General features: G+C 43.0%; 1 protein-coding gene across 1 annotated transcript; it reads right to left on the reverse strand.

Moving 5' to 3' along the window:
• On the reverse strand, nt 1-27,049 carry rab24 (RAB24, member RAS oncogene family). The gene is made up of 9 exons (XM_005813529.3): nt 26,636-27,049; nt 18,076-18,237; nt 11,752-11,820; nt 11,530-11,608; nt 4,491-4,558; nt 3,549-3,648; nt 3,024-3,074; nt 2,474-2,533; nt 1-1,253 (listed from the first exon to the last, which is right to left on the reverse strand). Exons 2-9 carry the CDS (start codon nt 18,190-18,192, stop codon nt 1,186-1,188), a joined length of 612 nt encoding a protein of 203 aa, XP_005813586.1. The 5' UTR covers nt 18,193-18,237; nt 26,636-27,049; the 3' UTR covers nt 1-1,185.
• Between the last annotated feature and the right edge of the window lie 159 nt (nt 27,050-27,208).

Here is a 27,208-nt window from a genome sequence, read left to right on the forward strand (position 1 = left end):
TTTCATGATTTCTTTAGTGTTTATTTATTAAAACTTATACAGAGAAACAGAACTGGAGCTCCGCCCTCATTTCAAAACGTTCATTCAGGAAGTTTTTGTTTTTAAATAATCTGAACAACTTTACCAGCCTTTGATCAAAAATACTGTGCATCAAAATGTCATGAAACGTAAAACATGAACAAAATTCACCCTGCAGCTCAACTTAAAAGGCAACAATAACTTTGCAAATCAAAAGTCAAACTCAGCTGCAAACGACAGTTTTTACGTCACAACATTCAGCAGGAAGCTTTTCCAGTTTGGGTCAAACTGGGAAAGGAAACTTTGACCGACTGCAGCCCCACAGACCGGCCGGCAACTTCTGAATGATCTGATCTGATCGTGGAGGTTTCCTGTCAGGCAGCTCATGCAGTACCAGCAACGCAGACATGAGTCTGATGGCAACCGGCAACCAACACCAGCCAGCAACCAACACCAGCCAGCAACCAACACCAACCGGCAACCAACACCAGCCGGCAACCAACACCAGCCGGCAACCAACACCAACCAGCAACCAACACCAGCCGGCAACCAACACCAGCCGGCAACCAACACCAACCAGCAACCAACACCAACTAATTTCTGACACAATCGCAGCTCATAGTGCAACGTTAATGCATCAGATGTTCCGTAAGGAGCTTGATAACTCTCTGCTGTGAGGGAAAGTCAAAACGTACGTTAGTGTTTTGCTATATAATAACTTGAGGAATCGTAAACCTTCATGTTTTAGACGTTGCTTTAACTGTCGGATTGTTTTTCAGCTCGGTTTGTTATTCAGAGCACAGCTTAGAAACATGGCGGCTATTCAGAGAAGAATCTAATAACTGGTTTCCTTTGACTGAAGTTGCAGTTTTTCTGTCAGAAAACGTGGATTTTGTAGCAATCTGAGACCAACGAAGGCTGAGTGTTGCTTTTCTTCGTACATCCATGGCTGTCGTGGCAGAAAAAGTCGTAAACAAGGACGAAGTGAGGCTGTTGAACGTAAACCAACCTCCTTCTTCTCCTCAGTGTTTGTGCGATGAGCGTTTCCGTCTCTTCTGCTGCGATCACAAAGAAAAACAAAGATGGAGTCTGGGTTCTGCTCTGTGATTGGCTGCCAGCAGACCCAGACTGACGGTGCAGAGGAACCCTCTGTCTGCTCTTCCTGCGTCAGTTTCCATGGCAACAGGAGTAAAAGTACGAGTCTTTCTTCTGACCCAAGTCGACGCCGGTTTCCTCTGGAACAGAAAAGAAGAAATTCATTTCCTGGGTTTTATAAATCATCTACGATTGCACTAAAAAAACTAATATTCTAGTTTCCTGTTCAAATGTCTGAATTCAGTTGTTGAAATAAAACAAATCTAACAAATAGATTTTCATTAAGATAACAGAGTTTAAGTCAATAATTCCTTAATATTGATTTTAAAACATTTCTAGGATTATTTCAGTTATAAAACATTTTTATAGGAAATGTGAATAAAAACTGTAATTTTTTTTTCCTGATATACACTGTAAAAAAATGTTTTTTGCCACAACTCTACATAAAGTGTTGGGAAACATCATAAATACATCTAGCTTCAGAAACCCAACATGCACAATTTGGAGGTGTGCGCGCGTTCCACCAGTTTAGTCCCAGAGGGAAACGATGCGACTGAAATCACTTAAAGTTTATTCCTCAAGTCGACATTTAAAACTGTAGGATAGAAAACTGGAGCTGCTCCTGTCGTAGTTATGATCCATTCTGGTAATAATCCATGTTCTGGTTTCAATCCGTCCACTGGCTGATTTATGAACATGAGTGTTAGGTAAATTGTATATATTATTATCAAATATTTGTTGTTCTTGTCTTATATGCCTTTATTTGTTTCATCTTAGCATAAGGAAAGTTTCTGTGTGGTTGAATTACTTTGATTCCTTTCTCAGAAGGCCTCTGAGGAAGAGCAGAGAACCGTTTCCAACAGGTTATCGCTCAGCAGAAACCTCTGCATCCTTGACCTGCTAGATATAAAACCGTCGCTGTGAAGACGTACAACTTGCTCTGTGTTATCCTGTGTCTGGAACAGAATAATCTAGTGTGTAGATACCATGTGTTTTGGTAGTGACTAGCATTTGCGTTGCAATCATGTGACTGAAGTGTTTTCCCCGCCCCTGTGAGACGCTCTCTGTAACAGGGATCCTAACAGCAATAGAAAGGGAGAACGGACACAGATGTTTTCAGAACGAAGAGATGTGAGACTGAAAACATCTGTGGCTGTTCTTCTCGCGAGGACAAAAGAATCTAACTCTCTTGTCTTTCTTGTGTTTGTTAAATCTCTCAATAGGTGTTTGAACCTGACAATGAGGAATCGCTGCAGACTGAAACTGAACCGCTCAGGTCAAAGTTTTAAAGAGCAACTGAACCGATTATATTCCAAACTGGATGTGAAACGGATCAGCTGGTTTTCCTGAGGAAACTCACCAGACAGGAGCTGGAAGGCAGAGCTGCTGAAATCCTCGGCAACTTTCTGGAACAATTCATCTGAAAACAGATAAAAGTTCAGAGTTCAGATCAGAGCAGAAAAGCAGAATTTCTGTTACTCCTTTGTTTTGTTTGTATTCTATGTCCGTCCTATAGGGGGCGCTGTTGTGTCAGGAGGACATGTTTTTGGGTTTGTACTCTTCTTCTGCTCTGGTTGTCTGTCCGGGTCATGAACATGGCGAATAAAGTTGAGCAAAGAAACAAGTTATTTTTACTGACTAACAATTCTGTCAAATCTGAGGAATTTACTATTTATTATTATATTTTGGAAAATACAGATATAACCAACTATCTATCTGGTTATTTTTCACCTTTTAAATATCCATTTCAATGATCCTCTGAAAGACAGTTTTGTTACTTTTGTTCAGCTTTTTACTTTTTAATAAAAAGTCAAAAATCTCAGAACCAGTTGTAGTCAAATCCACAAAGTCACTATTAAAATCATATTCAGGGTAAATTTATTCTTCACTGATAGAAAAGTGAAACTTACCGACGTTTTTTCCTGTTTTACTGGAAGTTTCAAAATACTGAGCGCCGACGTCTGAGGAGGAAACAAAATGTTCTAGAAACTCCAGGAAACTTTTATCGAAACTTTGGACACAATCACATTTCAAGACTTTCAAATATTAAAACTAAAAGTTCAGTTTATATTTATAACAAAAGATTCAACAGTGGAAGGATGGATGGATGGATGGATGGATGGATGGATGGATGGATGGATGGATGGATGGATGGATGATGGATGGATGGATGGATGGATGGATGGATGGATGATGGATGAAGGATGGATGGATGGATGGATGGATGGATGGATGGATGGATGGATGGATGGATGGATGATGGATGAAGGATGGATGGATGGATGGATGGATGGATGAATGAAAGACAATGTAACAGGAAATACATTCTTTAAGTTTTTCATGTTTATATTTTTCCCTCCTTGTTTTTCTTCAACCAGACGTAGAAACGGATCAACCAGATTCCCAGAGTCGGGACGTTGGTCTCGGTTCGTCACCTTCTGCGAAGTCCTGCGCGTCGTGGAAGTCGACCTGACGCAGAGCGCGCTCCCCTTCGATCAGGTCGCTCTTTGTGCCGCACACGTAGATTTTACAGTGCTGCAAAACGCAAAGCAGGAAATAAATCTCAGATAAAACCAGGCAGGAAATAAATCGTCACATTAAAGGTGACCCGCTTCCTGTAGCAGATGAGGATCGGTCAATGGCCTAATCAAAACCTGTTCATCACATTTTTCGCATAAAACGGTTCTTCTTTCAGAACGGGCCGCTGTCAATTCCAATCCAAACAAGCTGGAGTTCTGCTGTGGTTGCTAGGTAACAAGTCTGGGCTGCGGTTGCTAGGTAACGAGTCTGGGCTGCTGTTGCTAGGAGACGAAACATTTTGGACGTTCTGAAATGGATCATTTTCCAGACACCAAAAAAACCTCTGGGTGGTTTTTAATGAGCTGAAGAAAATAAAATAATAAAATAAACAAAAATATGAAAAATATAAATGTTATATTCATAGGTTTAAGAGATAAACATTCTGAAAGTAAAATCTCCATTAAATCTGCAGTTTCTAAAAATATTTACTTCATTTTTATTCAAACCGTGTTTGTTATGAGAGATAATCTGAAACAACCAATCAGAGCCAGGAGGGGGATCTTAGTGTTGTCAATCAATCCCCGTGTGGTGCTGCTCTGCTACACTGAAGCTAGCCTTTCCTGAATGCTAGGCTAGTGTTTCTGTAGCAGTAGTTAGTTTCTCCTCCATCAGCACATTTAGCAACAAGTACATGAGTTTGACTGACAGCACTAAGCCTGCCGCCTGGCTCTGATTGGCTGTTTTGCGTTCATTTCTTCAGACAGCATGTGGAGATGAATCTGCCTCATAAACATGGAGACGGTTTGAATAAATATTATTTGAATAAACCGTATGCAGCAGGAAGGAAACGCTCTGACCTCCTCACAGTTCTGCAGCTCCTTCACCCAGAACCTGGCTCTCTGGAAGCTGCTGCTGTCCGTCAGATCTGAGGCACAAACAGAGAAACTCAACATCCTGCAGGTTTCACTCGCTTCAAAGAGCGGAGCAACGCAAATGCAGTGGGTTGAGAAACAGTAAAAAAAAGTTTAAAAAATTAATACACCCCCTATTTTTGAATCAGAATTGGTCTCGTCTTTTGTCTTGGTTTTGTTCTTCTGTATATAGACGTGTTTGTTGTGTGCACTGGCATCTTCTCGCCAGAGGGGGCGCTCTCGTGCCGCTGTGGGTCTAACAGGGAGAACGAGTTTCCTGGCTCTGCGCATGCGCGGCTCAGAGTAAACGAGCTCTTGCCAGAGAAACGTTGCATCAACTCGTTTCCTGTGTGATCCACAGGTAGGATAAAAGGCAACTTTTATAAGCCCATTTAAAATGTTCTGTAAATATAGAAAGATTCGTTTTGTATAACTTGGATGTGTAATTTGGACAGTTTTATATTAAGGTGGATCTGTTGCTTTTCGTTGTTGGAGCCTCGGGATTTTGGATTTCTTTAAATCGCTTGATTAGTCAATGTTGTGCTTGTATTTGGGTAGCGTTGTAGTATTTTTATTTCTCATAAAAGTGTATTTATTTGTGGTGGGCTCGATCTCCTTTGTAACCGCTGTAACGGTTCTAACTGCCATACGTTGGCGTTTCCTGTGCAGATAGATTGTTTAGTTCAGTTTGGTTATTTTAATTTAGGATTAGATTTTCTTCATTTTTGCTATCATGTTATTTTATTAGTGCATTTTGTTTTATTTTATTTGTTTGTGGAAACTCCGGATGTTGTTTATTGAACAACATACAATATTGTAATTGTATTTTTGTATTTATTTGTTTGTTTGTTTTTCTTTAATTGAAAATGTGTCTCAGAGTAAACGAGCTCTTGCCCTGTAACATTGATCCACAGGTCTTGGTTGCACAGGAATCATCTGCCTGTGTACCACCTGGTACCGGTTCAGATTCCCTTGGGTCTGGTGCCGCTAACACAAAGCAGGAAAACGGAGCTAAAGTAAAAGAAGACGTGACGGCAGCGTGAGGAATCCCACCGTGGAAAAACAAACGGATCCATGAAGCGTTTGGGATTTTACCCCCCAAAAACTCCCAAACCCTAACCCTGCCTCAGAGCTGCTTCATCAGCCGCAGATTTATCATCATCATCAGGGATTATCTGCTGAGAGGAGCAGGAAGCCACATTCTGGAATATGTGCATTAATAACTAAACAGAGTTTCCCCCAGTAAACCTGCTCAGCCCGGCGGACGGGGCGCCGAGGCGTCCACCACTGGTCCACCGTGTTTTTGTAGTAAAAGATGTTAAGAAGACAGGAAATATAAAAATATAAGATAAGATAAATCTTTATTGTCATTGTCACAAGGACAACGAAATTCAAAGGGTGCCATCAGTCGGTGCATATGCTTAAAAACAAAAAATAACTGTCTCACAATTTACACACAACGCAAGAATCAACAAACAACTGGCAAAAAATCTAATAAATAAGAACAGCCACATTCTCACATCCATCATTTATGATGATTAATGGTTGTTTTTGATTGCATTTAGTTTTGTTATTGCTATCGGGTAGAAACTGTCTCTGAGACGTTGGTTCTGGTTCTGGTTGCTCTGTATCTTCTGCCTGAAGGCAGCAGTGTGAACAGAGAAGGTCCGGGGTGAGAAGTGTCCTTTGTGATGTGTTGTGCTTTTCTTAGACAGCGGTCGCTGTGCAGGTCCTCCAGTGAGGGGAGAGGGCAGCCAATGATTTTTTGGGCTGTATTCACAACCCTTTGGAGAGCTTTCCTTTGAGCCGTAGTGCTGCTGTTATACCAGACGCAGATACAGTAGGTCAGTATGCTCTCTATGGAGCACTTGTAGAAGGACACCAGCAGCTTCTCCTTGATGCTGTTCCTCCTGAGAACCCTCAGGAAGTTCAGTCTTTGCTGGGCCTTTTTTATCAGCTCCAAGGTGTTCATGTTCCATGTGAGGCCCTGCTCAATGTGGACCCCCAGGAAACGGAAATCAGCTACCCTCTCCACACATTTTCCCCCAATGGTTAGTGGTGTAATGTCCGTTTTATTCCTCCTGTAATCTATTATGAGTTCTTTTGTCTTTGAGTTGTTGAGGAGCAGATTGTTCTCCCTGCACCACACCACCAGCCGCTCCACCTCTCCCCTGTAGGCGGACTCGTCGCCTCCTGAGATGAGCCCCACCACTGTGGTGTCATCAGCAAACTTGATGATGGTGTTGCTGTGGTGGGCAGAGGTGCAGTCGTATGTGTACAGACAATAGAGCAGGGGGCTCAGCACACAGCCCTGTGGAGAGCCAGTACTAAGGCTGAGGGCAGTGGATGTATGTTTCCCCACCCTAACTCTCTGCTGTCGGTTGGTCAGGAAGCTCAGAATCCACATGCAGGTGGAGTGAGGGAGGCCCAGGTCCCCCAGTTTGTCTACCAGTCTATGAGGGAGGATGGTATTAAAAGCAGAGCTGTAGTCTACAAAGAGCATCCGCACAGAGCTCCCCTGCTGCTCCAGATGTGACAGAGCAGCATGGAGGGCCGTGATCACAGCGTCCTCTGTGGATCTGTTGGCTCTTAGACTTAGACTGACTTTATTGTCATTTTGCATGCACAGGGTGAATACAGAACGAAATTTCGTTGCATACGGCTCAGAACAATGTTTGAGGTTCCAATGTTGTGAGGTTACTCCAGAATAAAATAAAATACAGTATAAAATATGAATATAAATATAAAATATAAAGTGCAGGACTGACAGTAAAATGGAAGTTATTTAGCTCTGTACATGTGCAAGGTATGAAGTGGAGACCAGTTTTTGAGTGCAGTCCAGTTAAGAGTTCAGCAGTCTGATGGCAAGTGGGAAAAAGCTGTTTCAGAACCTGGTGGACCTGCACCGGATGCTGCAGAACCTCTTTCCAGAGGGCAGCAGGGAGAACAGTCCATGGTGGGGGTGTGAGGGGTCACTGATGATGTTTCGGCCTCGGGACACGCAGCGCTAGGATGAAATGTCCTGAATGGAGGGAAGGGGGATGGATGGATGGATGGATGGATGGATGGATGGATGGATGGAAGAACAGATGGAAGGATGGATGGATGGATGGATGGATGGATGGATGGATGGATGGAAGAACAGATGGAAGGATGGAAGGATGGATGGATGGCTGGAAGGATGGATGGATGGATGGATGGATGGATGGATGGATGGAAGAACAGATGGAAGGATGGATGGATGGATGGATGGATGGATGGATGGATGGATGGATGGATGGATGGATGGACTCCTCTCTGTAGTCCAGGTCGTTGTCGCTCTGTAGGCGAACTGGTGGTGGTCAAAGCCAGGAGGGAGAAGTGCTGTGATGTGACCCCGGACCAGTTTTTCAAAACACTTCGTCACCACAGGGGTTAATGCCACTGGCCGGTAGTCGTTGAGGCAGGAGATGTGAGGTTTCTTGGGTATGGGGACTATGGTGGAAGATTTCAGGCAGGATGGGACTGTAGACAGGGCTAGGGACTGGTTGAAGATCCTGGTGAAGACTCCAGCCAGCTGATCGGCGCAGTCTTTCAGGACACGTCCAGGGACGCCATCAGGCCCAGCAGCCTTCCTTGGGTTGACAGCCCGCAGTGTGCACCTCACCTCGTGCTCCTCTACAACGAGGGGTGTGGTGTTGTGGGTCGCTTGGTGTAGTGTGGCTGCCTCTGTTGGCTTCACCTCAAAGCGGGCAAAGAAGAGGTTCAGCTCCTCTGCCAGCGTGGCGTCGCCTTCCGCAGCTGCGAGGTTGGTCCTGTAGTTGGTGAGATGCTGGATTCCCTGCCACACCTGCCTGCTGTTGTTGCTATCAAGATAGCCCTCTATCCTCCTCCTGTAGTCAGACTTAGCCATTCTGATGCCGTTCTTCAAGTTAGCTCAGGCTGTACTGTAGACTGTCCTGTCCCCAGACCTGAAGGCGGTATTCCTGGTCTTTAGCAGTCGCTGGACCTCCTGAGTCATCCAGGGCTTCTGGTTTGGGAAGACCCGGATGCGTTTAACCACAGCTGCAGTGTCAATACAGTTCTTGATGTAGCACAGTACACTGTCCGTAAAAACCTCCAGGTCCTGATGTTCAAAAACATCCCAGTTTGTCGAAACAGTCCTGTAGCTGCTGTGTCGCATCCTGGGGCCAGGATTTGATGGTTTGGTAATGGTTGGAGCAGTTTTCCTGAGGGGGGCATAAGCAGGAATTAAATGCAGGGACAGGTGATCCGACTGACCCAGGTGAGGAAGTGGTCTAGCCCTGTAGCCTAGCTTGATGTTGGAGTAGACTTTGTCCAGAGTGTTAGCCTCTCTTGTAGCACACTTTACATGCTGGTGGAACTTGGGGAGCGCTGTCTTCAAGTCTGCATGGCTGAAGTCCCCGCTATGATGTGCACAGCATCTGGATAGATGCTCTGCAGATGGCTAGTGCTGCCATGCAAAAGTCCAATAGCTGTTTTAGCATTAGCATCCGGTGGGATGTAAACAGCGGTTACCATGACTACGGTGAACTCTCTGGGGAGGTATATTGGTCTGCATCTAACAGTCACATACTCCAGGTCTGGGGAGCAATGGCTGATGACAGTCGCTGTGTTAGTAACCAGGTGTTGTTCAGGTAAACACAGAGCCTCCTCCTCTGCTCTTACCGGAGTCCTTCGTTCTGTCGTGGCGCTGTACTGTGTAGCCTGCTAGCTCGATGGCAGAGTCCGCTATGTCTGGATGCAGCCAGGTCTCCGTGATCAGAAGAATACGGCTGTCCTTCACTGCGCTGTGAGATGCAGCCTGTAGTCTCAGTTCATCCATCTTGTTTGCCAGGGATCTGGCGTTGGAGAGAAACAGGCTGGGGAGCGGTGGTTTGTGTGGTTGCCTCCGTAGCCTAGCTAGCAGGCCGGCCCTGCAGCCCCGCTTCTGCCTTCTCTCTCTACGCCGCCGTCGCTTCCCCCCTGCTGGGATGGTAATCCACGGCGCTCCGGGGCTCCTCGCTATGTCCCCCGGAATATTGAACAAGCGTTGAAAATCAGCTGTAACATCTCGTTCGTAGCGGGAACCGATCGTCAGGAGATCGTCCCGACTGTATATTTATATACACCGACCAAGAGAGCAATGAGCCGCTGCAACTGCGTGCGCCGCCATCTTCTCGGATGACATTACTGGGTAATTACATGTTATGGGAAAACATAGACAGTGAAACGCTACCTAAACCCAGAACTAGTCTAAAAACAACAAATTAAAAAATACAATTAAAATGAATATCAATTATTTGAACTTCTGTTTAATCCAAATGAAGTCGGCGGCTCCATGAGGCCCTCAGGGCTTCAGGGGCCATAAATGATCATATTTTAACACAGATACATAAATGTAATATTTGTTTATTGAGATGATCAATGCTGCTAAATTTGATTTAATGGTTTCAGCATAAATTAAAAGATTTTAAATTGTTTAACATTTAATTTTAAGGGGCTGGAAAGTTTACATTGTAAAAGTTCAAAGAAGAATATTCATAGCTAAACTGTTACCATAGCAACAATCTGATGCTGTGAGTTTAATCTTTGATTTTGTTCACAAATACAAATTAATAAACTGCAATTATAACTGATTGTTTTTGGTTTGGCCAGTTAATCTACTCTCTCTCTCCCAGATTAAATCAACCCAGAAGCTGTTAGAGGTGCTGATGGTTTTAGCAGCAAGAGGGGCCCCTAGGTCAGATTCTGCCCCAGGCCTCATGCAGCCTTGGACCGGCCCTGCAGGATGAGTTCAATCTGCTGCACTGAGCAGAGATGAGCAACAAACTGGAGATTTAATTTAATGCTAATGTGGCTTTAGCAGCTCTAACATTTCTGTCTGTTGAGTTTTTAACAAGAGACACAGAAACTGTTTCGGTTGCTCCAGTTTATGGGACGAGTTTCTCTGATCTCTGTGCCCATTAACTCTGTCTGGCTAAGTGGACAAAGCATTTGGCATGGTTTGATTCTTTGTGTAACCGTAAAAATAATAAAATAATATAAAACAAGCGTGAAGCGTGACTACCAGGAGGGCGTGAAAGTTCCTCACTGGGCTGAACCTGCATGATGAGGTTAGCGCTGGTTCATTAGCCACTAACGCTCCGACCAACCAGGAACACAGACATCAACTTTATCAGCGCAGACAGAACCGGGCGCTGGGCAGCGAGTTGAGATGGAAACGTTGCACAAAATTATTTGTCCACAAAGATAAATCGTTCTCACCGCTCCCTCAACCCTCGCCTCTGAAAGCGCGACTACAAGCTATTCCTGGTTCACATATTGCTGCACAACCAGAGCTAATGCGGCAGGTTTTAGACTCCTACCTTGAGTTCACCAAAGAAACATAATTCAGAAACATACAGGAGGTTCATGTACATATCCATACAGGTCAGCCTGTGTCCAGTTTGAGTGAAAGGAGGCGCGCAATCCACTTTAGGTAAACTTAAGAGATAAAGCAGCGGCAGCACAAAGCAACATGCTGAGGCGCCAGCTCTGTGATTCGTCCGCTCTCCGGCTTGAAATGCATAAACTATACACCTGTCTTTTAGAAATAAATCTGCTACGTGAGTGAAATTCTCAGAATAACAGAGACGCTTGCAATTCAGCTTTAAGATTAAAAAAAAAATTAAGATTTTTTTTCCCCAATTATTAATTTTTCTAAAAATAAAACAAGCAACACCTAGCCTGGCAGGGGTCCTAGTAAAGCATGGCGGGCCGCCAGGCTTATTTTACACTGGGAGAAACCTGCTAAATATCATTTTAATGAAGTAAAACAGGAAAAAATAACTGCATCCTCTCTGTAGTTTATTTCTAATTAAAAAATGAAAAAACAATAGAAAAAAATCATCCATCTTTGAAAATAAAGAAATTTATCCAGCAGTTTTTAGTGGATTATCAGTGGATTACCAGTGGATTACCAGTGGATTACCAGTGGATTATCAGTGGATTATCAGTGGATTACCGTAGCAGACCACGGCGGCCCGGGCTCCTCGGTAGTAGATCCGGCTCATGGCCTCGTAGCGCTCCGATCCGGCCGTGTCCTGTCAGGAACAACATGGGAAATTTAAAGAAACATTCCTCATTTTAAATCAACAACAATAAGATATTCCTGATATGAAGCTGCAGATCATTTCTGTCAGTTTGGAGGACTTGTCATCATTCACCTTTGACCTTTATGACTCACCCAAATCCCCAGAGTGATGACTCTGTCTGCGACCTGGATGGGTTTGGCCACAAACGCAGCGCCGATGGTCTGAGGGCGACACAAACGCAGCTTAATGTTCTGATCCTAATATTTATTATGAAAAATGATCACAACTAGAACATGACATTAATCAGAAGTTTACATGCACCAAGATCATTTCAGTTATTATTTAATCTATCGATTATTCTGACAATCAGATTACAAAACTAGCACAAGCTGCACATTTTTACAAGTTTTTTTTATATAATATTAGAAATACATAAACATAAACTAATAATTCAATCCTTTTTAAAATAAGAAAATAAACATTTTATTCTCTTAAAGTCAGTAACTTTTTACTTCTTTGATCATTTGAAGCAAAAGACGAGAAAAGATGTAGATCAACACAGAGTAGAGATTATCTGGGGATTATTTATTGGATTATCAGATTAATAATTCACCAGCAGAAGGTTTTATTGCAGAATGTGAACCAGGTGAAGCTAAATGAGAAGTTTAGGCTGGAACAGTTTTTAATTCATATTCAAAATGTTTAGATTTTGGTTTAATTTCTGCTCTGAATGTCCTTTTATTAATCTAGTTAATGATTCATAAATTAGTGGATTATTTAACCGCCATTAATCAGATGAATGCTTTCAGTCCTAAAAGACACAAACTGGCTGAAGGTAAATCAGAAAAAACTGTTTAGATTAGAATTACCAAAGTTATTTCTGATGAGACACCTGGAGAGTTTGTTGGCAAAAAGTGAAACCTGACCTTCACCTGACCTTCACCTGACCTTTATTGTATTAGTAGAAACAGGAGAGGCGGGACTTCCTGTTTTCCCACATTCAGCACCTTGGAAAAGTTTCCCAGCCAGTTGAACATGATTATAGTTTGTAATAAAATCAAAGAGTAAAAATAGATAATAATATTATTGTTACTATTATAAAAACAAAGCAAGTGAAAACCGAAATGCAGCATTTTTAAAAGTTTTTGCTGAGTGAAAATAAAAATGAAGAATGACCGACTACAGCCGAAATCCCATTTTAGACTAACTACAGTCATGGCCAAAAGTATTGAGAATGACACAAATATTATATTTTCACATGATCTTCTGCCCTCTGGTTTCATGTGTGTATGTCAGATGTTGTCATCACATACAGAAATACAATTGCAATCATATTATGAGTAACAAAAGCTTTTAATGACAGTTAGAATGAGTTAATGCAGCAAGTCAATATTTGCAGTGTTGACCCCTCTTCTTCAGGACCTCTGCAATTCTCCCTGGCATGCTCTCAATCAATTTCTGGACCAAATCCTGACTGATAGCAGTCCATTCTTGCACAATCAATGCATTTTGTCAGAATTCCTAGGTTTTCATTTGTCCACCCGTCTCTTGATGATTGACCACAAGTTTTCAATGGCATTAAGATCAGGGGAGTTTCCAGGCCATGGACCCAAAATCTCTATGTTTTGTTCCCTGAGCCAGTTAAATATCACCTTTGCTTTATGGCAAGGTGCTCCATCATGCTGGAAAGGCATTGTTCATCACCAAACTGCTCTTGGACGGTTGGGAGAAGTTGCTCTTGGAGGACATTCTGGTACCATTCTTTATTCATGGCTGTGTTTTTAGGTAAGACTGTGAGAGAGCCGACTCCCTTGGCTGAGAAGCAACCCCACACATGAATGGTTTCAGGATGCTTTACAGTTGGCATGAGACAAGACTGGTGGTAGCGCTCACCTCGTCTTCTCCGAACAAGCTGTTTTCCAGATGTCCCAAACAATCGGAAAGGGGATTCATCAGAGAAAATGGCTTTACCCCAGTCCTCAGCAGTCCACTCCCTGTACCTTTTGCAGAATATCGGTCTGTCCCTGATGTTTTTCATGGAGAGAAGTGGCTTCTTTGCTGCCCTCCTTGAAACAAGGCCTTGCTCCAAGAATCTCCGCCTCACAGTGCGTGCAGATGCACTCACACCTGCCTGCTGCCATTCCTGAGCAAGCTCTGCACTGCTGGTAGCCCGATCCCGCAGCTGAAACACTTTTAAGAGACGGTCCTGGTGCTTGCTGGTCTTTCTTGGGCGCCCTGGAGCCTTTTTGGCAACAATGGAACCACTCTCCTTGAAGTTCTTGATGATGCGATAGATTGTTCACTGAGGTGCAATCTTTCCAGCTGCGATTCTCTTTCCTGTTAGGCCATTTTTGTGCAGTGCAATGATGACTGCACATGTTTCTTTCGAGGTAACCATGGTTCACAGAAGAGAAACAATGATGCCAAGCACCAGCCTCTTTTTAAAGTGTCCAGTGGTGTCATTCTTACTTAATCATGACAGATTGATCTCCAGCCCTGTCCTCATCACCACCCACACCTGTGTTAATGGAGCAATCACTGAAACGACGTTAGCTGGTCCTTTTAAGGCAGGGCTGCAATGAAGTTGAAATGTGTTTTGGGGGATAAAGTTCATTTTCTAGGCAAATATTGACTTTGCAATTAATTGCTGTTACGCTGATCACTCTTTATAACATTCCGGAGTATATGCAAATTGCTGTTATAAAAACTGAAGCAGTAGACTTTGTAAATATTAACATTTGAATCATTCTCAAAACATTTGGCCATGACTGTAGTGTCAGAGAAGCTTTAACCAGTTATTCATGCTGAGGGTTTCCGGTTAATTTCCACAGAACAAACTGCACCAACAGTCAAACGCTCTCAGTCCTAAATCTTCCCCAAAGGTCAGGCATGAAGAACGAGCCGCCATGCTGAATACTTGAAACTGGGGTAGAGATGGCGGCGCACGCAGTTGCAGCGTCTCATTGCTCTCTCGGTCGGTGCTATGATTGGCTGCTTGTGTACGTGTTGATTTGTGTTCCGTACTCGTCAGGTCGGACAAACAGAATATACCACCACCAGTTCGCCTACAGAGCCAACAGATCCACAGAGGACGCTGTGATCACGGAAGGACTCCGGTAAGAGCAGAGGAGGAGGCTCTGTGTTTACCTGAACAACACCTGGTTACTAACACAGCGACTGTCATCAGCCATTGCTCCCCAGACCTGGAGTATGTGACTGTTAGATGCAGACCAATATACCTCCCCAGAGAGTTCACCGTAGTCATGGTAACCGCTGTTTACATCCCACCGGATGCTAATGCTAAAACAGCTATTGGACTTTTGCATGGCAGCACTAGCCATCTGCAGAGCATCTATCCAGATGCTGTGCACATCATAGCGGGGACTTCAGCCATGCAGACTTGAAGACGGCGCTCCCCAAGTTCCACCAGCATGTAAAGTGTGCTACAAGAGAGGCTAACACTCTGGACAAAGTCTACTCCAACATCAAGCTAGGCTACAGGGCTAGACCACTTCCTCACCTGGGTCAGTCGGATCACCTGTCCCTGCATTTAATTCCTGCTTATGCCCCCCTCAGGAAAACTGCTCCAACCATTACCAAACCATCAAATCCTGGCCCCAGGATGCGACACAGCAGCTACAGGACTGTTTCGACAAACTGGGATGTTTTTGAACATCAGGACCTGGAGGTTTTTACGGACAGTGTACTGTGCTACATCAAGAACTGTATTGACACTGCAGCTGTGGTTAAACGCATCCGGGTCTTCCCAAACCAGAAGCCCTGGATGACTCAGGAGGTCCAGCGACTGCTAAAGACCAGGAATACCGCCTTCAGGTCTGGGGACAGGACAGTCTACAGTACAGCCTGAGCTAACTTGAAGAACGGCATCAGAATGGCTAAGTCTGACTACAGGAGGAGGATAGAGGGCTATCTTGATAGCAACAACAGCAGGCAGGTGTGGCAGGGAATCCAGCATCTCACCAACTACAGGACCAACCTCGCAGCTGCGGAAGGCGACGCCACGCTGGCAGAGGAGCTGAGCCTCTTCTTTGCCCGCTTTGAGGTGAAGCCAACAGAGGCAGCCACACTACACCAAGCGACCCACAACACCACACCCCTCGTTGTAGAGGAGCACGAGGTGAGGTGCACACTGCGGGCTGTCAACCCAAGGAAGGCTGCTGGGCCTGATGGCGTCCCTGGACGTGTCCTGAAAGACTGCGCCGATCAGCTGGCTGGAGTCTTCACCAGGATCTTCAACCAGTCCCTAGCCCTGTCTACAGTCCCATCCTGCCTGAAATCTTCCACCATAGTCCCCATACCCAAGAAACCTCACATCTCCTGCCTCAACGACTACCGGCCAGTGGCATTAACCCCTGTGGTGACGAAGTGTTTTGAAAAACTGGTCCGGGGTCACATCACAGCACTTCTCCCTCCTGGCTTTGACCACCACCAGTTCGCCTACAGAGCGACAACGACCTGGACTACAGAGAGGAGTCCATCCATCCATCCATCCATCCATCCATCCATCCATCCATCCATCCATCCATCCTTCCATCTGTTCTTCCATCCATCCATCCATCCATCCATCCATCCTTCCAGCCATCCATCCATCCTTCCATCCTTCCATCTGTTCTTCCATCCATCCATCCATCCATCCATCCATCCATCCCCCTTCCCTCCATTCAGGACATTTCATCCTAGCGCTGCGTGTCCCGAGGCCGAAACATCATCAGTGACCCCTCACACCCCCACCATGGACTGTTCTCCCTGCTGCCCTCTGGAAAGAGGTTCTGCAGCATCCGGTGCAGGTCCACCAGGTTCTGAAACAGCTTTTTCCCACTTGCCATCAGACTGCTGAACTCTTAACTGGACTGCACTCAAAAACTGGTCTCCACTTCATACCTTGCACATGTACAGAGCTAAATAACTTCCATTTTACTGTCACTCCTGCACTTTATATTTTATATTTATATTCATATTTTATACTGTATTTTATTTTATTCTGGAGTAACCTCACAACATTGGAACCTCAAACATTGTTCTGAGCCGTATGCAACGAAATTTCGTTCTGTATTCACCCTGTGCATGCAAAATGACAATAAAGTCAGCCTAAGTCTAAGAGCCAACAGATCCACAGAGGACGCTGTGATCACGGCCCTCCATGCTGCTCTGTCACATCTGGAGCAGCAGGGGAGCTCTGTGCGGATGCTCTTTGTAGACTACAGCTCTGCTTTTAATACCATCCTCCCTCATAGACTGGTAGACAAACTGGGGGACCTGGGCCTCCCTCACTCCACCTGCATGTGGATTCTGAGCTTCCTGACCAACCGACAGCAGAGAGTTAGGGTGGGGAAACATACATCCACTGCCCTCAGCCTTAGTACTGGCTCTCCACAGGGCTGTGTGCTGAGCCCCCTGCTCTATTGTCTGTACACATACGACTGCACCTCTGCCCACCACAGCAACACCATCATCAAGTTTGCTGATGACACCACAGTGGTGGGGCTCATCTCAGGAGGCGACGAGTCCGCCTACAGGGGAGAGGTGGAGCGGCTGGTGGTGTGGTGCAGGGAGAACAATCTGCTCCTCAACAACTCAAAGACAAAAGAACTCATAATAGATTACAGGAGGAATAAAACGGACATTACACCACTAACCATTGGGGGAAAATGTGTGGAGAGGGTAGCTGATTTCCGTTTCCTGGGGGTCCACATTGAGCAGGGCCTCACATGGAACATGAACACCTTGGAGCTGATAAAAAAGGCCCAGCAAAGACTGAACTTCCTGAGGGTTCTCAGGAGGAACAGCATCAAGGAGAAGCTGCTGGTGTCCTTCTACAAGTGCTCCATAGAGAGCATACTGACCTACTGTATCTGCGTCTGGTATAACAGCAGCACTGCGGCTCAAAGGAAAGCTCTCCAAAGGGTTGTGAATACAGCCCAAAAAATCATTGGCTGCCCTCTCCCCTCACTGGAGGACCTGCACAGCGACCGCTGTCTAAGAAAAGCACAACACATCACAAAGGACACTTCTCACCCCGGACCTTCTCTGTTCACACTGCTGCCTTCAGGCAGAAGATACAGAGCAACCAGAACCAGAACCAACGTCTCAGGGACAGTTTCTACCCGACAGCAATAACAAAACTAAATGCAATCAAAAACAACCATTAATCATCATGAATGATGTGAGAATGTGGCTGTTCTTATTTATTAGATTTTTTGTTGTTGTTTTTACCACTTATTTGTTCATTCTTACATTGTGTGTGAATTGTGAGACAGTTATTTTTTGTTTTTAAGCATATTCACTGACTGATGGCACCTTTTGAATTTCGTTGTCCTTGTGACAATGACAATAAAGATTTATCTTATCTTATCTTATTTTGAGCTCAGAATCACTTCTGTGACGGTGAAACGCACCGTGACCCGACAGCTCTGACTTTCCTCTGAGGCCACAAACCGCAGAGCAGCTGGACTCACGTTCTGGTACGGCCCCACCAGGAAGCGGTGGTGGACGTATCGCTCCACCAGGCTCGTCTTCCCCACGCTCTCCTTTCCCAGCATCACCACCTTGGCGTCCACGCGCATGGCGCTCATGGCGGCGAGGCGATCAGTCAGGGAGTCACCGGGCGGCTGAGGGAGCTGCATGAAGAAAACACAAAGAAATACAGTTTATGTCAGGAATAAAGTCAGAAAGGATGAGATGAAGAAAGAAATGTGATGGAAAACTAACATTTTTCCATATTTATCTAGATATCACAGTACCTAGATGCCACGTTTTTCCATGCCGATTATAAATCCAAATCAAAGTATCACAGGGACAGAATTAAACATTTTTTAAAAGAAGAATGTGACAGGTAGCCAATCAGAAAGCGCAGTGACGTCAGAACGGAGGGGAATCCCAGACAGTTGTCATGGCAACTGAGACATCGAGGTGATATGTGGAAATGTTTATTACTATATGTAAATGTCATTTTATATATATTTATTATATGTGGTTATGTTTATTCCATTAAAAATGTTAACTATGAACAAACACAACTCACCTCCAAATCATAGAGCAGCAAATAGAGCGGCTGCTCCGCCATCTTTTATCAAACATCTTTTCTTTTTGTTTCGTCTTTTATCGCTTACAATGAGCCACAAACTATCACTGCTGCTTCTACATCATCATCCTGTTTGATTATTCTACACTCATGTTTGGTCTGTTGGGGTTTTACTGGATTTTCTTCTGGAATCGGTTCTGTGGTGTGTTGCTGCTGGACTCACGAACCGACCGAACCTGTTGGACTTTTATCGGCTCTGTGGTCACAGAGGTTTGGAAAATCGGCCCACAATCCTTAAATGGTGTGAACCAGACCTAAAACTCACAAGCTCCTCTCCTCTGTCTCTCCACTGCCCTAACGCTCTCTGACTCTGGTCGCTATGGTAACGTTTACATATCCCTTCAAAATAAGATACAGATGCGCCACAAAAACGAACATTTTACTTTGGTGAAAACTTTAACTCAGGGTAACGACTAATGGAGCCCTGAGCTTGTTTCTCTGCAACCAGACGGTCCATCTGGGAGAGATGAGAGACAATGAGACCGGAAGTGTTGCTGATGCTCAGGGTTCTTGGTCTCTAGTGGAGAAGCAGCTTGAAGCTTCATTGCCTCATTAACATCCGGTCACCATATCATGCAGAGCTTGGACTGTGGGAATCACAGATAAATCCATCCTCCTGGCTCTTCTCTGGGCCTTTTCCCTTCACAAAGAAACTTTCCAAACAATCTGATCCGTTTCTGGCTCATTTGCTGCTTGTGGCTCCATGTTGGCGGCAAGACGGAACCGAGAGAATCCGGTTAAAGGATTTCCAAAATAAGAGATGTTTCAGACTCAGATAATACATAAAACGGAAATATTTAATTATTTCTGGCGCAGCCCGGTACCAATTGGTCCACGGACCGGTACCGGTCCGCGGGTTGGGGACCACCCCTATAAAGTACCTACACAGTAAATTTCGCAGTATTAAATATGCAGTGTTAAAATTCACTGACTCTTTCAGAGCTAATACAACAGATTGAGTATAATGCCGCCTGGTTGGTGTAAATTTCCAGCGTCTATACACGTCATGTGACAAGCTCCGCCCACCTCCTCCTCTCAAACCAACAAGTCTAACCGTTGCGTGGACGCCATTTTTCTCCTGCTTGAACAACTGTGGTAAGTTTCTTTTTATAAGATAATAATACCATTTGAATTGTTTTATATAATATTTAATTTGTTCCCCGGTATATGAGTGAGTGAGTTTTGTTGTCTTAATACTGAGTTTAATACAGCTAACCTGACCGAGTGAATGCCTAGCTTAAAATGTCCGCCTTAAATCCATGTCCAAGCCACATTGCATAGATATGTGTTTTATTTGTTTTAGAAATGTAACATAAATTCAGCAAAAAATGTCTGGGTTGAGAAAAAATAAGTCTCACGTTGGTTGTACGGCTTTTCAGGTCAACAGTAATGCTAACTAAATTAGCTATTAGCTGCTGTGCTCCTTTGTTACGTTAGTCCATATTTTATTCGGGTTGTGTATTTCTAACACAGTTGGGTTCATTTTCAATTACAATTGAGTGGCATCTCATTATGAGCGGGATGTTGTGACTTGTGACCGGTCCGGCAGCCTTCTGACCTCAGCGGTGCTAATAGTCCAGCTAGTTTCATAGTTAACACTGAGTTTGGCGCCAGTGGTGATTTGCGTGCTCTCCCTCATGCCCAGCATAATGCCTCTACTGTAAACCTTGCTTGACTCCTCCATTAACCGTTGCTAATGCTAATGGAAAAGCCGAAAAAGAAGCGAGGCAATTTAATGGACTGTTCTAGTTGTTGCTAAAGGAAAGGGTATTTAGTAACTGTCTAACCTACAAAAGACTAAAACGAAGTCAAATTACTTTGCGCCCAAGCCATTAACGTGTAAACTTTAATCATTGTGTTTTATGAAAACGATGTAATGTAAGCTGTATTAGTTTGTGAAACAGTTGGCACATGTTTCACAAATTGAAAGCCTTTCAGTACTAAAGATGAATGACTGAGGAATTATGTGCTGCAGGAACCACGTTGATTAAAACAAGACTTGGCGAGCTGCAGAAATTTGTCCGACTAACAGAACCGAATCTGAAGGAGTTTTTGATAGCAGGTAAGACACTGGTAGCTTTACACAGGACGCTATGAGGTGCTTGTAATGTTACTTCACATTGTTTATTCAAAAGTAATGTTCCAGAGTCTATGCACGTGTGAGTATTAGAGCAACATAACCTCATAATTGTGGTTTAGACAAGCATCTGTCTTTTTCTCTAGCATTTGCAAAATTTGGCGTGCCAGCTATAACAGAGGGCGTGAAGGTTGTTGACAGTTCTGGGACTGAGTTGGATGAAGATGTGTTTGAGGATGTTGTTAAGGATCCCTCAGCTGGAGTCCTAACCATCAAATATGAAACTGGTTTGTTATATTTGTAGTTCATGTTAGTATTTAATAAGCTTGCTATTTCATTGTGGTTAGTGGTTTTTGTCTTTCATCTGCTTCTCTTATGGTCAGAATTTGTCTCCATGGTGGAATTGCATGAGGAATGTCAGCCAAGCTCATCTGATTCTCAAGAGACACTCATTTTTCAGAGATTCCTTCCGCTAAACGCCAGCGCCTGGACACAGAAGCTAAGCATGTAAGAATTGACACGCAAAAACAAAAAGTATTTAGTTTTAAAAGCCTTTATCACTGTTTCCCCCAGAAAACCTGCTATGCTCAGAAGGGTGCTAGAACAGTTTTTGTGTTAAATGTTAAAAGTTACAAAAAAAATCAGAAGTGCAATAACAGCTTTATAGGCCAAGGGGCAGGTGCAGAGATGGGGCAATTGGTTTGCACATCCTCGCACCAAGTTCAGTGCGTCAAATCTAGCTTACTTTGTTTTTACTGTTACTGGTGCATAAAAAAATGAACAAGTAAAATAAACAAATAGATCCTGGTGATCCACCAGTCTTATAACACACACTGCTTTATTATCGTTTATATTTGAGAAGAGAAGGGTTGTTTTTTTTTTACTAACATTACTGTTTTGATATGTATTTAATAAAAGCTGAAATGTTTTGTTGATTGAAGTTGGTGGAGTCCATTTTTAACAATAAACCTGGTTGTTGTTAAAAGGATCATGAAGGAATATAATTGAAGCGAGTGCCTCACAGATGAAACCAGAAGGAAAATGGTTAACATACTGGCAGCTGACATGACAGAGAAGAACGGGTCAATTGTAAATAGGCTTTAGTTAGCTGTCTAGATGAAATTAAAGATTTTGTTAAATCCAGTGCATACCTTAACCAATTAAATTTTGCAGGACATCACCACCCAGAGAGGTTAAAGAAATGTATGCCAGAGGAATTGTGAGCTTATTCCCCTACCTCAGTGATCCATTCTCCAGGAATGGTTATGTAAGTCATATACTATAATTGACTGTGTTACGGTGAACACAGTAACACATTGAAAACTTTTAGTTTCTATCAGATTATATGTTTAATCTGGAGTCTATGGATGCGTATACGCATCTTTTTACATGTGTGATTTGTGGCAACGCAGCAGCAAGACTCCGCCTCCCCCAGTCTCAATTTCAACTTGTGCTTAAAGTGCACATTTTAAACTACACACCAGTTTTTAAATTGTGTTAATAGGCCAAGTAAAACCGGAGTTATGCTAAAATAAGTAAACCATATTTTTCCAAATGTCAGAGAAATGTTAAAAACGGGCAGAAAATGAGCTTCAAACGCAAAAAACGAAACGCAACATTAGATTTCTTTGTTATTGGAAATGTCACATCTTCAACAAATAATTTTGTTGCTAAAAAACAAAGTGAAGTTGCTCACGTTATGATGAAAGAGAAGCGGAAACGCAGTAGCGGCAAAGGCAGTGAGATCGTGAAATTGATGCAAAGTTTGGATATTGGGGCGATCGGTGGCATCCATAAGTAATTAGTTCTTAGCTTAGTTTTTCCATTTCCGTATATAAAGAATTACCTGAAGAATGAACGCGCAGCATGCAGCGGCGCTCTGCTTTGAGCTGGAAGACGAAGAGGGGAAACCCGCAGCTGGGAGTAGTGAGGATTGTCATGATGACGATGGCGGATCAATCATTCTTATTAGCAACTGACAAAGAGTATCAGAGACTGAGAGATCGATGAGATCCTGGCAGTTTGAGAGGCAGCTACTCAGAGATCCAAGCAGGGGAATGGCGGCGCTGCGCAGCTGCAAGGAGTCGATCACTACGTGGTGAGGCAGAGCCACTCCCCCAGCAGTTAGTAGTAAACAGCTTACAGCCACAGCTAACTCCAACAAGGTTTTTCTTATAGTCCAAAAGACCTTTTTTACCTTGTTCCCCCAAACAATTACACATTTTTTTATCATCTTGTTTTGACCTATGACGTTTTTTCGAAAATTGCATACAAACAAATGAGGAATTGCCTTCATTTTCATGCTAATAATGTTGTAAAACTGTGTTGTTTGCAATATTTTTTACATAAGTTTAAGAAATTTACAGTATATATTGTAATTCTAAATTATAAAAAACATATTTTGTGAATATTTGACATTTTCACAGTGGAAAAAATGTAAAGTTTTCCAAATCGGATTTTGTTTTTCTGTGACTCAAGGTCCAAAATGCAGCCACAGTATGTCCAAAACTAAAAACTAAGTGTAAATTCATAAAGTTCAGATTGTCCTGAAAAGAATTGTACCACATAAGGCAATATTATATATAATATAATGGTTTCTATTGGGGTAAAATCAAAATTGGCCAAAAACCACCATATGTACCTGGACCACAGAGGGTTAACTGATACAGTTGCTTTGCAAATGAGTTTCCTTAGGTTACAGTTGTAAAATTGCTGCTGAGATATATATATATATATTTTTACATTTCAACTGTGTTTAATATAAACCTTTTAAAAATATAACAACGCCATAAACAGTTTAAAATCATAAATCCATTTGTGGACATTACCTTTACCAAGTTATATTTAAACTCTGAGATGTCTGCTCTCAGCAGATTTGCTGGTTGTGTCAGTCAAAATCACCTGATCTGTCATTTTATTGGCATTTGATTATTTTCTGATTCAATGCTTGTTATGGTAACTGGTTTGCACAGAAATTCTTCATCAGCTTTTAGCTATGATTCTGATGTTCCTGTTTTTATGTCTGTCGGTTTTTGCCATTCCTTTGATCCCCAAGGAGCATTATTATGATGCTGCAACATACTCTCCGTCTTTCCATGTTTCAAAGGGATAGGGTTAGGTTATTATTTATTTTGATAATTTTACAGTCATGTAAAAATTGTGTATTTTTGTGACAAGTCAAAATGAATACAATTAATGTGGCCGGGAGATGTTTAAGTTTTTTACTATCTACATCCTAGGTGGAGCAGGATTTTGTCCTGATATTTGGAGAAGATGTTTCTGGAGAAATGGACGACCACGTTCAAGAGAAAGATCATCCAACAATGCAGAAAGCTTCCAACCATCAGTGACCTTGAAAAACTTCTCCTGGCAGCTGATACTCCTGAGGATGGCACTAAAGTGGTTGATGACATGAGTAAGGATGACCTTCCACATTATGTAGGATTCAATTATTGTGTGAGCTTCACTTAGTGATGTACACATAATTTAAATTGCATAATCACTAGGTTTTGATGGTCAATTCAACATCAAATTTCTCTTATCACAGGTTGGGACAGTGACCTCTCATCAATTTTGCTGCTGCTACACCTGATTCCCCCCTCTGCCTGGGGTCGTCGGAGACCAGGGAAGGCGTCTGCCTCCCAAGCAGAGAAGCATCTTGTGGTCTTCAAGAAGGTTTGTATTTGTTGCAAATTTTAATTTTATTCACCTTCCTCTCTTGGTGCTTTTGACAAACTGTTTAAGGCACATTATGTGTTTGCTACAACATACAACCCCATGCTGTGCAACATGTTTACGTTCATCCAGACCACTGTGTACAATATAGATGTAGGTAAAGTGAAAGAAAGTCCTCGAGCTAGGTTGCTTCACTAGTACTTGGGAAAAAAATCTGTTTGGCATTAAGAGTTAAGTTGCACAAATGTACTTGTTCGGTATATACGAGTAGTTAGTTCATGGTTACTTGGATGGAAAAACTCTTTGCCTTAAATGTACTCTGTCAAGTTCGAGCCGTCTATTGTAATGGGATGTACATCATGTGACACTACCAAAAGTTAACAGTGGATCTTAAGAATGTGCTTTTGTTCAATAAATAAATTAAATGCATTTCTGTGGTAACTAGATTTTATTCAATTGTACATTCAACTCTGCAAAAGTGTAAAAATAGCACTTCATATTTATCTGTGCATAGTTGTTTTTTCACAGCTAAAGAGTAAATTATGAACACAGTAGTGTGTCAGATTAACACTCATAGGAGTTATATGAGCCTCCAGTGTAAACCCTCAATGACTCAATGCAGTATTGAAAAGCATGAGAATAAGTTGTTTTTTCACCATTATGGAGTAACTTATTAACTGATAAGAATCATATTTACTCTTATCAGAGTTATTTGACTAGGAGTGTTACATTTTATTAACACTGTACAGTGTTAAATTTTAACTCTATTTTGAGTTAAATTGTACTCTGAAAGTGGAACACTATGGAAACGATTAAATTGACACCAATTCTGATAAGGACCAAATAGACTTGGACACAGTGTTAAATTTAACTCTTCAAGTGTTGATTTAACACTACAAAATTTACTGTGTATTTTTTATTTAGTTTAACCAATTCTGATTATTTTTTTCTTCAAAATCGCTGAATTTTCGCATTTTCCCATTCAAATGCTCGGAGCGCAGCAGGTGAGGCAGCAGTGAGTTGAGCCTCACCTGGACTGATCAACCTCTCACTAACTGCACTGGCTGCTGTTCTATGGGAGCATGCTCCTCCTGTCTGTATGTCGCCAATAAAATGGTTAAAAACATTTAATATTTAAACTGATTGTCCATAATTTAGCTTATGTATATAATGTTCAGTGTTTGTTGTCACCAACTGTGTGTGTAACGTGTTTCTGTGCTGAGCAGCGATCAGAAACCAGAGAACAGATTGGAGGTGAGGCAGGCAGTTCTCTGGCCTCATGACAGGGGGCGCTCATGATCCCAGACATTGTGACTCCACAACTGCAGAGTAAGAGACAGTAACATGGAGCTAGCCGTGGAGCTAGCCATACAGTAAAATGCAGCGATATATTTATAGTTTTCTCCTCATACCACAGCAATCACGTATTAATAATCGCACAATAAACATTAACCCTAAAACCATGTTACTGCAACAGACTGAATGTTCTGCTCTTTGTGTGGGAAATATTTCAGTGTTTTTGTGGCGTTGTTGTCAGTTGCTATGGCAACGAGTCTGCGCGTAGCTGTGCTGATACAGAGAGCGAGAAAGACGTGGTTTTGAGTTTTACTTTAACGGTTTTTCCCTTTGCTGTGGAGCACGAAATTATTAATATCTACATGTCCAAGTTTGATTGAGTTAACAGAATTATTCTACGGCGGCTATGATGACATGTAGAAGAAAAGTGTTTTTGCCCTCCAGCTTTGTCCGCATGCGTGAAATTTCCTTATGGAAACAATAACATGCAGGGGGTCTATATTTGTAAATCTGATTATGATTAAGTCAGAGCCTCACCAGCCACGACCTCACCGCACGTCACTGATATATATATTTATAAACAATAAAACGACGTGTTTTTATTGAACCTATAACCTACATTATTTTCTACGGAAGAAAGTTGGAGTCACTAAAAAATTGACTTGACTTTCAAAATAAGTAAAAAATCTGAATTTGTCGACAAAAGGAAATTCTGAGAAAGGTCTGCTTCCCCCTTTCTCTGTGATACAGAGTGAAATCGAAACTTTAGTCCTACCTGTAGATAAATGCTGCTGTGCGTTGGGAAACGTAAACATGACACAGCAGCAGAGCGCTAACATAGCCAGGCTAGCAACGCTAACCGAACCGAACCCCGTTACAAACTCACCTGGTTGCTAGCGTCACTCCCCCAATCTCTCTAAACATCCGATCACGTCCCGCTTCCAGCAGGGAGCCAAACCGCTTCTCACACCCGCCTACCAGGCCCGTTTCGAGGCTGACACGCTGCCCAGCAGCTGGCTCGTCATCTCCGTTCCGCAGCGGGTGGAGGAGCTCCGACTGGATGGCGGCGGAGGCAAAGTTAGCTCCGCTCGTTGCGCAGCGGCTGAAATCACAATCCGGTCGCCAGAAAGCGGACGATACAGAAACGGTTGGAGGCGGTTGAGCGGGCCGAGCGGATTCTCATTCAGAGGACGAGATGTTTGTGCCTGGGCTGGGGACAGAGGTCCCGCTGAGCTTTGTTTGGTTGGTTAGGTCGGAACTAATGAGCGAGCGCTGCTGGTTTCCAGAAACCGGAAGTGGTCGAGTTGTTCGAGACATTCTCCGGATGTTTTTCCTCCAAATCATTAAAATAAAAACGTTACTGTTTATTGAAGCGTTTTTTTTGTTGTTTGTTTTGATTTTTTTTTTAAAAAGAATTAATTATAATTAATTTATGAGGAGTAAGCCGAGCAAACAGTAC

This window comes from Xiphophorus maculatus, chromosome 11 (genome assembly GCF_002775205.1).
Source record: "Xiphophorus maculatus strain JP 163 A chromosome 11, X_maculatus-5.0-male, whole genome shotgun sequence".
Lineage (NCBI taxonomy): Eukaryota > Metazoa > Chordata > Actinopteri > Cyprinodontiformes > Poeciliidae > Xiphophorus > Xiphophorus maculatus.